General features: G+C 40.2%; 2 protein-coding genes across 2 annotated transcripts; one reads left to right on the forward strand and one right to left on the reverse strand.

The window, feature by feature from the left end:
• Positions 1-150: 150 nt before the first annotated feature.
• On the forward strand, positions 151-7,514 carry glt8d1 (glycosyltransferase 8 domain containing 1). Its single transcript, XM_084062567.1, has 9 exons — positions 151-464; positions 1,433-1,534; positions 2,246-2,471; positions 2,963-3,080; positions 3,181-3,265; positions 3,367-3,479; positions 4,040-4,206; positions 4,782-4,894; positions 6,113-7,514. The coding sequence occupies exons 1-9, from the start codon at positions 449-451 to the stop codon at positions 6,295-6,297; spliced, it is 1,125 nt and encodes a 374-aa protein (XP_083918693.1). The 5' UTR covers positions 151-448; the 3' UTR covers positions 6,298-7,514.
• A 406-nt stretch (positions 7,515-7,920) lies between these two features.
• Positions 7,921-17,758, reverse strand: gnl3 (G protein nucleolar 3). Its single transcript, XM_084063604.1, has 15 exons — positions 17,670-17,758; positions 17,361-17,419; positions 16,393-16,536; positions 15,568-15,684; positions 15,400-15,480; positions 14,934-15,069; positions 14,693-14,796; positions 13,813-13,963; positions 12,577-12,664; positions 11,488-11,665; positions 10,840-10,982; positions 10,452-10,588; positions 9,896-10,068; positions 9,377-9,446; positions 7,921-9,056 (listed from the first exon to the last, which is right to left on the reverse strand). Exons 1-15 carry the CDS (start codon positions 17,680-17,682, stop codon positions 8,917-8,919), a joined length of 1,734 nt encoding a protein of 577 aa, XP_083919730.1. The 5' UTR covers positions 17,683-17,758; the 3' UTR covers positions 7,921-8,916.
• Between the last annotated feature and the right edge of the window lie 91 nt (positions 17,759-17,849).

A 17,849-nucleotide genomic window follows, 5' to 3' on the forward strand; every position in this document is an offset into this window, starting at 1 on the left:
ACAAAGTGTCGTGCCTGTGACGCGTTGTGAGCTTGTAGATCGGCTATTTTATATGTATAAAATAAGGCAGTCGGCATTTCCACTCTCAGGCAGATCGACGGGCGTCTAACAGACAACAACACAGTGAGTGAACGTAAAGTTGCTGATGTTGAGGAGGTGGCACTTTGGCTTTAAATGTGTTCAGCTTTGTGTTTAAATAGCGGCTTCACATTGACTTGTCTGTTTGTGTATTTGTGGTAAAAAAAAATAATTAATGAGCACTTTCAGTGATATTTCACCTGGAGATTGAGCTGTTTGTTTGCAGACGTTTCGTTGGTTTGTAACAATTGAAGACGCGCAGAAAACAATACATTACGTGTATTGTAACGGTTTTCATTCACACAAAAACCTGCTGTTGTTATTGTGGTTGAACCGTTTCTACAGACTCTATGAGGACGTTATTATCATCATGACACTGAGGAGAGGTGAGTTTGTTTTAAGATGCAGTGTTTGTTTATTGTCGATCATTGTCTTGTGTTTGTGTTGGATCATAGTTACATACAAGAATAGTGGGCACTAGGCAGTCTGGGCACTTAAGAAAGAGTGGGCACCTCGAAAATGTGCTATTTTGTCCAAATGTAAAATAAATGTAAAATAAATGTATGTATATATATATATATATATATATATATATATATATATATATATATATATATATATATATATATATATATATATATATATATATATATATATATATATATATATATATATATTTGAAAAAATGTCTTACAGTAATGTAAATTATACATGATGTGAACATCATTATCATCCTCTTGGCTTTTATGCCCTCATGTTTTAAATGTTTTGTTTCAGTTTCTTAGATGTTTTGCAACTGCCTATTGTGGCAATTTTCACAAATGTAAAGTGCATTATAAATAAAATCCATTATCATTTAAAAAACATAGTGGTGCCCACTCTTTCTCAGTGCCCACCCTGATACCTTTTTGTTTTGCTGGTGTAAATATTATATACACACCAGGCAAATTCTAAGGCAAAATAAAATGATTACCCTATTTAACCAATATCTCTGAAGACTAGAAAACGCTGCAATGACACACTCTAAATAGTAATGAAACCTTAATTGCTATTTAGAACCCCTCCGCTTCTTTCTGTAACACACACACACACACACACACACACACACACACACACACACACACACACACACACACACACACACACACACACACACACACACACACACACTTTCCCCCCTTTTTGTATATCTACATTTGCATGTATCCTGTTTTGTATAATTATATGGTATTGCTTTTTGTCTAATAAAAAAAGCTATTTATTACATTGCTTTATAAAACCTCTAGGACTTTGTCAGGTGTTAAATATTAATTGGCAGCTTGTTAAGGTGTGTGTATGTCATCTTCTCTTTCAGTGAATGTGGTGATTCTTGCACTTCTGGCTGTGGCGTTTCTGATCATAGTTCAACGAAATCTCCTGAATCTCAATGACTTTCTGAGGAGCCGACAGAGTCCAGGTACAAGCTTTATGAATGATGATTTCAATTTGTTATGTGTTTTTGTAAATGAATGGCCTACTTTGCCATGCAACAGTGTCACACAAAAGTAGCAAAAATAGCCCATCTAATGTTCTTTAAAGTGAAAGTGGTTAAGTGTCTGCGGATTTTATAAATATTGAACCAATAAAGTATTAACAATAGCTTGCGACTAAATAATAAGTAGCCAGAAGGCTCGCCCCAAAACACACTCGCCCCCATTTTTCCACGGACTGCTCACCCCCAGCGGTTCCTGAATTCTTGAATTTGTTTTACTGATGTTAAGGTTAGAAATAAGTTTGGTTTAGGCATCGTTTTACTGAGGATAGGTTTAGGAATAGGGTTAGGTTTAATAGTTTTACTGTATTAGGAATACCTGGTGGCGACCGTTCCGAGGTCGCCGGATTTGACCCAGGGCGAATGTGGAACAGTTTGTTCTTTTTTTTTTTTACATTTCCTGAAAAGTAAGTTTTGGACATATGTGGTTTCCACCCAGCAACAGCAACAGCAACAGCAACAAGATGTTAAACAAATATTTGCAGTGTATTGTTAATATGGCTGCAAGCTGTTCTGTAAGTTGACATTTTGCTGGTCTCCAGTGCATGTAGTATGGTATTGTATTATGGAAATAGAAAATTGCTCATCTCTCTCATCTTGTGAGTAAAAGGTCCCCATGACTGTTGTCTTCACCAGATGCAGTGCCAGGCATGGTTCTTCCCTTTGAGTCAGAGCTGTCCCCAAACCTCCTCCGGACTGAGTCGGCAAGGACAGGAGAGGAGGAGGAGATCCCTGTGGTTCTCACTGCTGCTGAGGAGAGACTAGGCGCTGTGGTGGCTGCCATGAACAGCATCTACCACAACAGCAAGGCCAGTATAGTCTTCAACATCGTAACAATGAATGACACAGTGGACCATCTGAAGTAAGTCAATACATATTTTTTTTAATATTATGCTATAAGCGTTGAATGTACTTTTTTGCAATGCATTTTGGTAACAGCCAGGGACAGCTCAGATACTAGTGCAGACAGCCGACTAATTGATTAGTAACTAATCATTAACGGATTTAATCAACAAACCTGTAAAATTGTGTTTGCTGCAAACAGAGCAGCATTTTCAGATTGCTGAGGTTGAGAACTGAACATTCTAATGTTGATTTCACAAAGGCTACTGGCTTTTGAAAGTTATACAGACTGGCAGAATTAAAGGGTTATATAGATGTGCAAGGGACACTAAGTCCAAAAGGACACTAAGTCTTTGTTGACTAAGACCAGACCGGCAAATGATTCGACCAGGAGAAGACGGCCCTAAAAGCAACGACCGTAATTGTCTGAATTGATGTACAGTATATTGTCAGTGAGCTGTGCTTCTAGGGACAATGTGTGAGTTTTCCCTTTTCTTTTTCAATGAACAGGTTGTGGCTGAGTGAGACTCCGTTAAACAATGCGAAACACAAAATTATTGTTTTTGAACCTCAAATCCTCGATGGGAAGATCAGCAAAGATCCGGAGAGCTTGGAAACCGTGAAACCGGTGAGACAATTTATTCCGTCACCACCACTGCTATATAAATACTGTTTACGTACTGGCTGGATCTAAGTAGAGCTTTTCTCTAATGCTTTTGCTTTTGTAGTTGACCTTTGCCAGGTTCTATTTGCCCATGTACCTACCCAATGCAGAGAAAGCCATCTATTTGGATGACGATGTCATCGTACAAGGTAATGAAATAAATGAATGAAACATTTTTTGCATAAATAACACCTCTTGTACGTGTAAAGGAACAGTATTGATAATGGGTATATATTCTGTTTGGTTCCAGGGGACATCCAGGAGCTTTATGAAACCGCCTTGAAACCAGGACATGCAGCTGCCTTCTCAGATGACTGTGATTCAGCCTCTGCTAAGGGCATCATACGAGGAGCTGGGAATCAGGTACTGTAGCTGATTCTGAACACTGTATAGACAAATATTGATCATCTTCACCAGTATCCATAACATCACATACATCAACAAAAACAGCCTTTTTGGGGGGGTTTAGTTTATTTTGATCATCTGAAGAATACATACATTGAATACATTGAACTCTTTTAATGTCAAGGATCCCCCAAATTGATTTGTCTGCGGACCCCCATCTGAAAATGTTTTGTGCCAGGGACCCCCAGAAGAGAAGATTTGTGTTCAAATCACATTTTTCAAAATGTTCAAAAATAGCACATGTACATGCTTGCAGTGCAGCACGAAGCGATGTGCTGTGAGCTTGTAGATCTGCTATTTTTGAATAGCCAACCTGTAAATGGATAAAGTGGTTAACATTATTGTACAACTTTTGCTGGAATGGTTCTTTAAGCCTGGTCCTCAGTAATCTTCAACAACATTTTTTGAGAACTTCCTTGTAAATCTGATCCAGATTTCAGTAAAGTTGGGAGGGGAAACCCAAGGTAGATGGCAGGTCATCACAAATGACTAAAATAAATATTTTCCCCCCCCATTAGAACAACTACCTGGGCTTCCTGGACTTCAAGAAGGATTCCATAAAGAAGTTGACGATGAGAGCCAACACCTGCTCCTTCAACCCGGGAGTCATCGTGGCCAACCTGACCGAGTGGAGGAACCAGAACATCACCGCTCAGCTGGAGCACTGGATGGAGCTCAATGTCAAGTAAGACATTCGGTCTGAGGTCGTCTAATGATGGCTGAACACCATGACTCCAGGGTTAATCAATTCCAGAAGAGCTGAGTGCTGTCTAATGGCTACATTAGAGATATACTGTATAGGCTTTGACCAGTGGTGGAAAAAGTACTTGCATGTTTTACTTAAGTAACAGTATCAATACAGCAATGTAGAAATACTCTTAAGTAAAAGTCTGGAATAAAACATTTATAAAAATCTTTTTAAAAAATGGCAGATCGGCTATTTTCAAATGGCCTAAATGTATATGCGTAGGGCTGAAGTGGTTAATGCATGCCATGTTTTCTAAAAAAGTAACTAAAGTTAGCAAATCATTGTAGTGGAGTAAAAGTATAATATTTGCCTCTGAAAAAGTACAGTACTCAAGTAAATATACTTAGTTACTTTACACTGCTGGCTTTGAGCAGATTTACAATCCCATGAACTGATGGGAATTACTCATAATGCAAAGATTAAGTGATCCAAACACGGAATCTTGAACCCTAGAATCCCTTTTCTGGGGGGGAGACGTTTAAGATGTTAATCAACTTCCATTGTGTCACCAGGGAGGATCTTTACAGCAAGACCCTGGCAGAAAGCGTCACCGCCCCTCCAATGCTCATCGTCTTTTACAAGCATCACTCCATCATCGACCCCATGTGGCATGTCAGACACCTTGGTAAGTACTGGCTGTCTTTCTTTTCTTTTTAGCGGTGCCAACCGCTCTACACGTGGCTTTGACTCTGTGTCTGTCTGTGTGTCTGTGTGTCTGTGTGTCCGTATGAGCCCGGGATGAGCACGGCAAAGAAGCAACACATACAAACACGCGCGCGCACACACACACACACACACACACACACACACACACACACACACACACACACACACACACACACACACACACACACACACACACACACACACACACACACACACACACACACACACACACACACACACACACACACACACACACACACACACACACACACACACACACACACGGACTTGGAGATTGCCTATGCCATCTCTCCTCTCATTTGCCACACGTGCCACCGGTTATCAAAGAGGGGTCCAGGGACCCCCAGGGACGTCCGCCCGTATGAGCACGGGATGAGCACGGGATTTTAAACAGCTATAACTCCAGTTTGCAGCATGCCACCAAGTCCAAATTTGGTATGTGGACTTAGACCACCAATACGGGACCAGCATGAATTGCTCAAGCCCCGCCCCCTCTGTCTGCCCATTGGCTGGGCTTTAAACAGCCATTATTCCAGTTTGCAGCATGCTACCAAGTACAAATTTGGTAAGTGGACCCAAAGGCACCGCTTCCTTCACACAGGGTGTGATTTTTTTTACTTAATATTAACTGAAGGAACTCCTGATTGATGTCATGCCACCAGTCAGGACCAATTATTTTTTTCTCCAGGGATGGTCATCTGGTATGGCATAAACAAATGTGTTATTTTCTCGTCATGTGCTGCTTTGGACTATAAAGCAAGATTTAGCAAGACCGCTTAGTATCACCCGCAAAGAGCAGGTTGCTCCTGGTGGAGCTAATCTACAACCCAACGCCTTGACCATTTTCACTCAGGCGTCCCTATTTTTTTAGGCTTGTTTACTGTGTATATAGTAATCTTTCAAAAATAGCGAATCTTACAAGCTCACAATGCGTTGTGAGCTTGCTTCTATTTTGACTATTTGTTGTGTGTGAAGTACCGCATATTGAGCTGAAGTGTGGGATGGGGATTCCAGCTGGATGGATGGTACAGTGGGCATGAATGTGTTACAGTATCATGGACTGGCCACAAAATAATAACAGTGCGAGCTAAAAAAACTTAATGGAAATTGTTATAAAATGACAGGCAATCCTTGTTTTGTGTTTTCTTTCTTAAAGGTACTACAGGTGCAGGAAAACGCTACTCCCCCCAGTTTGTCAAAGCTGCCAAACTCCTCCATTGGAATGGACATTACAAGCCCTGGAGCGGAACGGCCTCCTTCTCTGACGTGTGGGACAAATGGTACCTCCAAGACCCCACAGGCACTTTTAATCCTGTGAGAAAGCACTCTGCAGACAAATGAGAATGAGAATGAACTTTACCAACGGGTAAACCAGCTTAGAGACGGTCATGATTCACACAGGACCTCGCCTTTCCACTTCTCAGGAAAAACACAACCATTCCACATGCCAGCCCTGTATTTGTATCTTACCATGTTAAAGTCATGTCGTCATTGCCTTGAATGGATGCCTCATGCAAATCCAGTGCATTTTTTTAACCTTGGAGATGAAACGTTACACATTGTGTTTGGTATAGTAGCCTTTAAAATTGCTATGGTCAGGGCTTCTTAAAGCATTTCTATTTCAAATGCAGAGATAAGTTAAAGGAGTAGTGCGCCCAAAAAAGTACTTATTTTCTATCAATTACACACCACATGAAGCCTTTAATTCATGGAATTTGTTTTTGTTGCATTCCTAAGCCAATAATTTGATGACCAGCGAGGAGTCTCCTATTGAGCGATGACGCGGTCATCAAATTATTGGCCTAGGAATGTGACAAAAACACTCCTTTTAATGTCAACATATTCTATACATCTGCAGTCTAGTACTGTATGTATACTGCAGAAGATAAATGTATTGAACATTTTATGGCCCCATCCATACCCTATGATGTTGCCAGACCAACAGCATGTCCCCTCTGTTACACCATCATTCTTTATAGTACAAAAAAGATGAAGGGTGATTCATGTTTACATACCGTGTAATTGTAAATTCATAGAAATTGACTTTTGTTCCAAATTAAATTGACTAAGGACCTCAACTGTAAGGGAATTTGGCTTCAACCTGAGTGTAATTTCAGCTGTTTTATACATCAGCCCATGTCATTGACTAGTTTCAGTGCTTCTTGAGAACAGGTACAGGTGTCTTCATTGGGTATTAAACATTTTTCGCTTTCTTCTTACAGATTTTAAATATTATTTAAGTATATTTTAAGCTGTTACATTTATTATTTCTGTGTTTTTTGCAGGAATTATCAATTTGTTTTTCTTTTTATGTTTACAGGTCAACTCCATAATCAAGTAATTTGCGTATATATAAAGTTCACGTGTCGTGGCTGCGAGTGCAACACGTGAACTTGTAGATGAGCAATTTTTTTGCAGTGCGACACTGCACAAAAATGGTTTCCATTTCATAATATGTGAACCACTACCCTAATAACATGTTTGTTTTACTACAAGGCAAATTTTGCACATCTTTTATTAGCCCTTTTTCATCAGGGATTTTTTTTTCTCTTTAAACAACCTTGCTGATGTAAATATTTGTACTTTTGTAAGGTAGATTAAATAAAATTGCTCACTTTTAAATTCTTCAAAAATGAATTATTTTGACATTGTGCTCTTTAAATTGTCTGCATTTTCTAAATGCTGACAAAACATTGTCTGGAGTAACAACAAAGTCTTAATTGTGGGCTCGCTAAGGCACACAAACTAACCTGTCCTCACAATTTGTTATTCTGCCCGCTTCTTGGCACCCATCAGTCCTTCATACTTTTAACTAGAAACACTGTTACAACTCTAATAGTCATCTTGCTTAGGGCATCTACTATTTGTATTTGACATTTACCCCACCCCTCTTTGCCTCTTTCCCACTGACAAATTGCTATGGGGAATGGAAGCAGGGAAAGCTAAATGATTAGCCCATACAGATTAAGGTAATGAACAATTTATTACATATTCAAGCTATATACAATAATCTGCATGAACAAAAGTTGTAAGAAATTACCTCTGGACATTTCACACATGCAGAGAGTACACAACCAAACATTGTACAGATGTTTTTCTTTCGGGGTTCCACAATTGGTGATGGCACGGCTCATGAACACCAATCTCAGGTCCTTACTGTGCCTGTCCTAGCTCCTCTAGCCTCACTCCAAGGTTCACAGAGGAAAGGACATCTATGGCATGTTCCATTTGTTAATAGTCAAATGCATGCATTTTAATGGTGTAATTTATTTTGACAGCCTCTGACAAGACTTGAAAACCCATTACACCAACACGGAACAATTTGGTAGCCACACTAAAATATGTATTTATATCTGACAGCTTTACATAGCAAACAGGATACGGAAAGCAACCGTCACACAGAATGCAATCTACACATATTTGCACTTGCATAACATTCATACACATGTTAATTGACATTTGAAGTAAAAAGAATCAATTCTTGTGAAAAGTGTTTGTGTCTTCCCCATAAAAGTATAAATGTATGGATTGCAGACTACAGGTTCAAATTTCAGTGAGTTAAGAGTGCTCAAATCAAATCTACAAGCACATTTTGCAACATATCTAGCAGCATCACATACTGTAGGTAATGGTATCCTTTCCTTCTCTCTTTACATAACCTTTTAGGAGGATAGACGAGCTAGGACGGAGCAAGAATAAGGACCTGAGATGCAGCCCTGTCCTGAAACCACTAAATAAGGATGCATTTCAGCTTGCCAGGACAGGCATGGGCTTACACAGCACCCTACATTAGCACGGTAAACAGACCTTTATTTGATCCTGTGCGGACATTCAGGCGTTATCAGGTTAAGGAGTAGGTCACATTATTTTGACAAGCACAGCACCTGCCTAGGACCACAATAATGATGACTATAAGAGTTCTTGGGCATTAAGAGTTCAAAGGCAGCACAAGGGCAATGATCATTTGAAATCTGTGTTGAAGTCATAGGCATCGTCGTCTGTCTTGACTGCAGTGAGGCTGACATCCACTGGGACCGACTGGAACTGCACTTTGGTTGGTTCCACAGGGACTGACTGGAACTGTACCTTGGTTGGTTCATCTGGAGGAGAGGACATCAAATGTGTGAGCATGTGAACCTTATTATCATCAATAATTATCAATACTCCTGTATGGCAGAAGCCTCTTATCTTCATATTTTAACTTTAAGTTTCGTAAATTGCCCTACTTGATCATACTACAGTGTCACATGAAAGCATCAAAAGTAGCAGAGCTCCACAAGCTCGAAACACGGCGCGAAGCAATGCGTTTCGGGCTTGTAGATCTGCTACTTTTTAATTTGAATCCCCAAAAAAGGAACAGTTTTGGACATATGAGGTTTCCACTACGACAGACGATAGAATACATTTTCAAAGGTTTTACTTTTGACTGGGGTCTCCTGCAGTTCCTCTGTTTGTTCCTCTTCTTCTGGCTGTTCCAGAATATCTTCAAGCTGAAAGTACACAAAACAAAGTGCACCTTTAACACTTGAGCCATATTTTATACTTTTCCAAAAATAGCAGATCTACAAGCTCACAACGCGCTGTAAATCTGCCATATCTGACTATTTTGGCGTATAATATGCTCAAAATAGGGACACCCAGGTTAATGTCATTAATAACAATCCCATTTACTAAGCACTGATTGCCCTCAAAACAAGGTCTAAACCAGCAGGATCAGAGTTGGATTAGAAGTCTTCATTGGTTGAAGTCAAGACTTGCGTTTTATCCTCATTTCCATGCTGGTATGCAGACCAGACTATAGTGGGTTTTCTATAAACGGCAGTAGTTCGCCAGACAAATAGTTTTGCAATTAAGAAAGTGAAATTAATCACAGTTATGCCATGTTACATCTCAGCTAAGCTATTCTTCTTGGCCAATGCTTGTAATTCGAGTTAATTACCCCTCCGTTCATCATCTCTGACTCTTCGTCATTCTTCATCTCTGAATCGTCATCTTCCTCGATGGGGACACGGATGGTTTTATCAGCAGGGATTTCAAAGACATTCAGCAGGCCGGCAGAGGGGCCTTTAGTCAAGAAGCCAATACTACTGGCCTTGTTGGGACACCTTACACCTAAAGAGGAAGACAAAATCATATATGAAATAAATCCAGATGAAATGACAGGGTTTGTTAAGTAGCACAGGTCAAGTGTTACACACAATCCCATTTATAAAGCACCGATTACCCTCAAAACAAGGTCTGAACCAGCAGGATCAGAGTTAGAACATTAGAAGTCTTCATTCAGAAGTCAAGACGTGCGTTTTGTCTTCATTTCCATGCTGGTATGCAGAAATTATGTGTATATTATATCTATCTATCTATCTATATATCTATCTTATATATATCAACTCTTCATCTTAGAAAAGGTTGTTGAAACAACCCCAACCAAATCCAGATAATGATATGCGACAACAGTATGGCTGTTCATTTTTAAATCTTAAGATAAAGAACTGTACCCTTTATTGTCTCCTCGTTGCCTTTTTTCAGTTTGTCCAGATCCCAGCCCTTCTGCATCTCAGCCACCACGGCCTCAGACAGATAGGGGGCCGGGCTGCAGGTCTCTGGTGCCTTACAATGGTAGCTCAGCTTCGCTCTATGAAGACAAACCAGTGGAATACAGCTTTGGATTTTCCCAGTGCAATAATCATAATTTAGCCTTCTATCTATACTGCTCAAAAACACTGGAAAGCAGCCTGGCAACGCATTTGGATCAGAGTTGGATTAAAGTCTTCATTATTTAATCAAGACTACAAAATGTTGTCCTCATTTCCATGGCGATGATGCACAAGCCAAAGGCCGTCCACTCACAATCCTACAGCTCAAGTAAAACATGTTTACACTCACCCTGTCCAGTCATTGAGGAAAGCATCGGCAGCCTGGTCTGTGTTCAGGACTCCACCTTTAAGCATATAGCCACGTTTCTTAGCAAAGATGCTTAAAAACTCCAAGTGGTTTCTGAAGTCTGGGATGTTGTACTGGAGCATGATCTGAAATATACAGATGCGAGATTAATTTATGGGCCTCTTACATCCGACATTGCTAATGCATTATTAACTTGAGACTGCGTTTTGCACAAACCTATATATCCCACAACACCACCCAACACCTGGTTCTAGTGGCATTGTTTAAGCAGAGTTCTGACGGCCTCCAGCACAGGTTACGTGTTACACACAATCCCATTTTAAAACAAGGTCTAAACCAGCAGGATCAGAGTTGGATTAGAAGTCTTCATTGGTAGAAGTCAAGACTTGCGTTTTATCCTCATTTCCATGCTGGTATGCAGAAATGATGCATCCATCTATCTACAGTATATATCAACTTTTCATCTTAAAAAAAGGTTGTTGAAACAACCCCACGCAAATCCAGTTAATGATGTTTCAACAGTATGGCTGTTCATTTTGAAATCATAAGATAAAGAACGGTACCCTTCAGAAGGACTGCGTTTTGCACAAACCTATAGATATATCCCACAACACCACCACACACACACACCTGGTTCTTGTCGCATTGTTTAAGCAGAGTTCTGACGGCCTCCTGAACAGACTCCTGCCCTTCCTCCACCTGCAGGCTTCTCAGAGCCATGGAGACTGGCGTGTTGGAGGGGGACGCCACGATCCCCGGGCTGTCCAAGAGCTTCACCGTCCTGGAGATGTGCACGTCCTGCATGGTCCTGGAAGAGATGGCGTGCATGGTGGACATTTAACATCAGGATAAACAATACAACGTTGGATGAAACAAGGTTTTTATGTGGAATGGAAATCCAAGTATTCGTATTTTTCAGGTAGGTTGGGTTGGTGCTGTGTTCACAACACAGCCTTCAGCTCCGCTATGGCATAACAGAGCCAGCAGGCTGCGCTGTTTGTTACTTTAGGAGGTTAATAACCAGTTGGGGCAGCACATCAGCTGCTCAACCTTCTCAATCCTCCTTCACTAACAGTGACTTCTGAGTGACGCTAAAAAGAATCCTTCAATAGCAGAACCACCTAAATGAAATGCAAAAACACTAAAGGGCTATGTGCAAGCAGCTATTCATGAGTGTTAATTTTGTTGACTAAGACTAAAATTCAGATATTTAGTCGACTAGACAATTTCAGATGACTAAAACAAAAGGGTGTGTTATTCAAAAGACTAAGACTAAATCAGAATTTGCTGTCAAACTTAACACTGCTACTCATGGGCTTTAATGATAGCGCCAATAAGCACACTGTTTTCTTGCATTACATGGCTTCCTGTCTTTTTCATTTATTCTTTTAAGTGCCCGTTCGGACCACTTTCCACCGAAAATAGTTGATCTACACTCTCACAGCGCGTCCTGACGGGTTGTGATCTTGTACCGTTTTCGTGCAACATCATTGTACGACAAAGTATAAAATAGGGCTTAAGTTGGTTACGGCCTAATATTCTCACCCGTTGAGGTGACAATATTATTGTTTCTTAGTTCTTTCTTCTCCCACACAGTCAATGGGCTCATGGTTAACAGTAATGAAGTTAACACTTTGTTTGATATTCTTCTACACAACATTATTCGTTCAGTCGATCATGTGACTACAGATCCTCGCACTAGTGTTGCTCTTTACTCACTTGGTGATGCCTCTCTGGACCCCAGCCATGCACGCCCGGATCCCCTTCACACTGTTGATCAAACTGCTCTTCCCCACGTTAGGGAAGCCTGAGGATGGAAGGAACAAGAAGCATCGCAAAACAGTGATGAAGCAACACATAGATGCAGCGATATTTAACCAGTTAAGCCCTATGTTATACTTTGTTGTATGATGGTGTGGTGTGGCTGGTGTGACCATCTACAAGCTCACACAACATCGCTTGCTCGTAGCTCTGCTATTTTAGAATCATTTTAAAATGTTTAAAAATGCCTATAATGACATGCCCAAATTAGGGATGCCAGGCGGTTAAGAGCAGGATGGTGGGGGCGAGTATATAAACTCAAAACGACAATAAAATCCGCACACCAGATTGCTGCTCGCATCGTGGGTTTTTACATTATTGCTGGTAACTGTTAACGTTTAGAGACGGGAGGCTGAAATGATAGTTTGTTAAGTAGCACAGGTCTAGTGTTACACACAATCCCATTTATTAAGCACTGATTACCCTCAAAACAAGGTCTAAACCAGCAGGATCAGAGTTAGAACATAATAGAAGTCTTCATTCATAGAAGTCAAGACGTGCGTTTTATCTTCATTTCCATGCTGGTATGCAGAAATGATGCGTCTATCTTTTCATCTTAGAAAAGGTTGTTGAAACAAACCCACTGCCCGTGGCAAGTAAATAAAACTTTCGGGCAGGTGTTTGCTTTCAGGTTGCCCGACAGGCAAGTGCATGCCGTCTTCATACAATATAATGGGCTATTTATGAAGAACAATGCCTCCTTTTTACAACTAGCAGTTCCACTCATTCTGTTTTTTTTTCCAAAGTGACTGTTGCCACTCTGCAGCTATCGATTGGATTTCACATGAATTTGTTCTACAAGCGCAAATTTCACCTATCATTTTATAATGGAAAATCTACTTTTCGGGCAAGTGGGCATGACCTTTGGGCAAGTAGAACATGACCTGTACTTGCCCAAAGGGCAAGTGTCTCTTGAGACCTTTGTGTCAACCCCTGTCTGACATAAGGTTTTCACTTCATTGGTAGTAACTGGTTAACGTTTCACAACGGGAGGCTCTTCCTCAGACAAAAAAAACTGTGCAAATTATCCACAGCTTTTCCAGGATGCAACATATTCTAATGTCTCAGTTGTACAGTGAAATAGTTAAGTGAAGAGTGCAGGTAAAAGCTGCTTCAGGAGAGAGGGATGCTTACCAACGACGCCCACTTTCAGCATGCCTTCCTTCTCTAGCGTCGCCAGGTGACCTTCCAGTAGCTCCAGCAGACAGCTGTTCCCCAGACACTGCGCCGCCCTGGATTTGTCCAGAACTCCATTCGCGGCGGCTATCCTGTTTTTCTTTTCGTTCTGATTAAAAAAAATAATAATGAGAAAAGGTAATGAATGATGACATGCTAGCAAATAGTTTGTTAACTTTAGTACATAGTTGTTACATTAAATACATTTCTATCAATTTCCAGACAACCCCAAACCAGACTATGCACTGTGTAATAAACTGCATACAGTAGAACAATATCCTCCGACTATAAAATTACAGACAGAAATTTGATCAATAAGATATCAACAAGTTCATGAACATTGTACACTACACTGGATGTTCACAACACATCCTTAAGCTCTGCTATAGCATAACAGAGCCAGCAGGCTGCGCTGTTTGTTACTTTAGGAGGCTATAACCAGTTGGGGCAGCACATCAGCTGCTCAACCTTCTCAGTCCTCCTTCACTAACACTAAACACTAACACTAAAAGGAATCCTTTAGTAGAACCAAAATGAAATGCAAATTGTCTTTACACTAAATGGCTATATGCAAGCAGCTATTCATGGGCTTTAATGATGGCGGCAATAAGCACATTGTTTTCTTGCATTTCATGACTTCCTGTCTTTTTCAGTTTTTGAGTGGCTGTTTTTAAGTGAGCTGGTTAAGGCATATTCTCCACCGTTGAGGTGATTATCTTCGTAAAACCGCCCCCAGTCTATAAGTCCACCTATAAATTCAGAATGAATCTGTACTGTCATGTTAAATAATGAATCTGTACTGTCATATTGAATATGTCCAAAGTGAATGCAGCCCCACCACTGTTCTGTCCTGGAGTTGCATGGCCGACTTGAACGCCAAAACGGGAAACTCCTGCTGTAGACACTGAATCCACTTCTCCACATTCTCCTTAGGGACCAGATCTAAAAAATAGAAGATTAAAGTCAAGTTACAAAGAAGATGTCGTTTGGTAAAATGTATGCAATATCGGCCACAAAACTATCACACATAAATGGCAAGCTTAAATTGCTTATTGTTACAATATCTTGCATCCATTTACCTATTTTGGTTAAAACAAAGAGCAATTTCTTGTTGCCGTCCCTCTGAAGCACAGCCTCCTCCAGCTGTGGGCACCTGTAACCCATGGGGTCCCTGGCATCCAAAACCTCCAGTATGACATCAGCTGCGTCTATGACCTAAAGAAGCGTAGAATTCAGTTTAAAAAACAATCAGATAAGATTTACAGCACACACAATAGTCATCTCTAGAGACGTTTCGAGAGGCTGAAATGATAGGGTTTGGTAAGTAGCACAGGTCAAGTGTTACACACAAACACAATCCCATTTATTAAGCACTGATTACCCTCAAAACAAGGTCTAAACCAGCAGGATCAGAGTTAGAACATATTAGAAGTCTTCATTCGTAAAGTCAAGATGTGCGTTTTATCTTCATTTCCATGCTGGTATGCAAAATTATGCACACAATTATCACTTGATATAGTGAAGTGATATAACAGATCGTCTTACCTTGTTCAACTCTGCACACAGAAACTTTTTTGAACTTTTCTCTGCAAGCTTTTGCAATGTCTGTCTTTTTTTCTTCTCATCCTGTGAAAATGAAACGAGAGTGAAATTCAAATCCATTTATACGTTCCAATTCTTAACATTATTTCAGTCTTTTTTTTTGTCATTTACCGTGCGAGCCTTTTTGGTCTTGGGTGTTTCTTGATCATCTTCTGAATTCTTCTTCCTCTTATTTGTCGCCCTTGCTTCTTTTTTGGCCTGCTTCTTTTTCTCCTTCTCCTCTTCAATCTGTGAGAGATTATCATTATTTAGTCAGTAAGCACAACCCCTACATGACTCCCATCAACTCCCACATACTTTACAGTAATCTAATGGTAAGGCAAAAGACCGGTATTCGTCAAAATGATTGAATACCTTATTAATTAACAAGATTGTTAACAGTACAGGTAGTACTGTCAAAGGTTATGCTAAAAGCACAACACAATACCACACACAAGCTCACACAAATAACTGAAAAAGCAGAATGGCAACGCATTTGGATCAGAGTTGGATTAGTGTCTTCATTATGAAATCAAGACTGTTCGCTTTTGTCATCATTTCCATGCTGTTGCACAAGCCTTAAGAAATTAAGAGACCAATTCTATAGATTCTTCTCTCAAAAAGGGATAGTTCACCCAAAAATAAACAAAATAATCTATTGATTAGTCATCCCATGGAGACTTGAATTCATGGATATCGTTTTGTTTTTGTCACATTCCTAAGACAATAAATTGATGACCAGCGGACAGGTAAGTCTCCATGGGGTGACTAATCGATTAAGAGGGAAAAAAGTCATTTTGGGGGTGAACTATCCCTTTAAATCAGCATCTCTACATTTATGCCTGCCATTTGATTCTAGTGTTTGTTGAAATTCAACAAAAAACACAAAAAAGTTTGAATATGGAGATACAAGGTTTATGCCCGACAGCAACGCCACGTTGATGATAATGATCCTACCTGTAGCCTTTTCTGTTCGGCTTCTCTGAGCAGCTCCTCTTTGAAGGGAGCTTTGTTGGGCACCCCCAGATCCTTCTTCTGTTTCATGTGGCTCACTCCTTTCTTTTTTGCCTCTTTTCTTAGTTTTTTGTGGTGTTCCCGCACCTGAAATGAAAAAAAATGATGTCTTAGGTATAAATTCTCAAATCAGGAGTGGGCGCAAACTCAAAGCTCACACAAATAACTGAAAATCAGCCTGGCGACGCATTTGGATCAGAGTTGGATTAGAAGTCTTCATTATGAAATCAAGACTGTTCGCTTTTGTCCTCATTTCCATGCTGGTGCGCAGGCCTCAAACAATAAATCAGTATTCTTCTAAATATTAATTTCTGAACTCTTTTAAGGACCACTTCACGCATTGTCAACCTTATCTTCATATAATGATCCTCACTAATGCTCATAGGGAGATGGCACCATTTCTGCCTACTCTGTCTCTGTCTCAGAGAGAGGGGGGGGGGGGGGGGTGTGTGGACAGTTCAGAAACCTGCCAACCAGTGACATCATTGGTAGGCAGTAGACCTTCTTACGAGCATTAGTAAGGACCAAGTAATGTGAGGATACGGTTGAAAATGTTTGATGTGCTCCTTTAGGTAAAAAGAATATGTATGTATTGTATAAATCTATGTAAACTTGCTTTCTTTGCATCATTGAGTGTTTTGACAGTTGTCAGTGTCTGCAAATAAGTGTTCTAAATACTGCTAAATGCCTAAATTGTAAATATGTTTTACATGGAATTTAATTCAATGAAACAAAATTCAAATGTATTCAAACACATACCAATAAAAACTGATTTTTGCATAATTGCTCTCAATATCTAGATGTCTATAGCTAGAGCTGTGTAATTACACACGTGTTGAAATGCAGTCTAGCCTAATGTCCAATGCTCCCTGGTGGGGGTGCAGTGTGTTATGCCAGTTGTTGTTCCTTACCTTCTTCTGTATCTTGTACTTTTTGGAACATGATACCCTCTTGCTCGCCTTCTTTAACTCTAAACACAACAACAGTGAAATGCGTTAAAGGTTAATGTTGACACTTGACAGCCTGGCATCGTGATATTTAGATGACGGCTGTTAGCAGCTAAATGCTAACAGCAAAACGTAGTAGGGTTAACTAGTGGCTTAACTAACTCCCAATCTAAAGCGCTTATTGAGTTCATTTAAGCATGAAACGGAGACAAGAGAGACATGATGGTTGAAGGTAATGTTTATAAGAGTGATAATAACACATAATGTACTTACTAGGACGCTTCATAGTGGATGTGTGTGTGATGGACTCCTGCTCATGCAACTGCACGTGGAAGAGTGATGGAGGAGTGGAGGAAAGGAACTGACTGCATCCGTTTATTGGTCAGCGGGGTGTTTGTTATCATGTCGCCATCTGGTGGACTGGAGGAGTGCGTTTGACGTGATACTACTTCA

Source organism: Gymnoscopelus microlampas (assembly GCF_963454915.1).
Source record: "Gymnoscopelus microlampas genome assembly, chromosome: 7".
In the NCBI taxonomy this organism is placed as follows: domain Eukaryota; kingdom Metazoa; phylum Chordata; class Actinopteri; order Myctophiformes; family Myctophidae; genus Gymnoscopelus; species Gymnoscopelus microlampas.

Coding starts and splice junctions, on each gene's coding strand:
- gnl3 (XM_084063604.1), bottom strand. Junction 16,537..17,360: donor AGTACAAGATACAGAAGAAG/GTAAGGAACAAC, acceptor TTTTCATTTCAG/GTGCGGGAACACCACAAAAA. Junction 9,057..9,376: donor GCAGGAGACCCCAGTCAAAA/GTAAAACCTTTG, acceptor CCTCTCCTCCAG/ATGAACCAACCAAGGTACAG.
- glt8d1 (XM_084062567.1), top strand. Junction 2,472..2,962: donor GACACAGTGGACCATCTGAA/GTAAGTCAATAC, acceptor TTCAATGAACAG/GTTGTGGCTGAGTGAGACTC. Junction 3,266..3,366: donor TGACGATGTCATCGTACAAG/GTAATGAAATAA, acceptor GTTTGGTTCCAG/GGGACATCCAGGAGCTTTAT.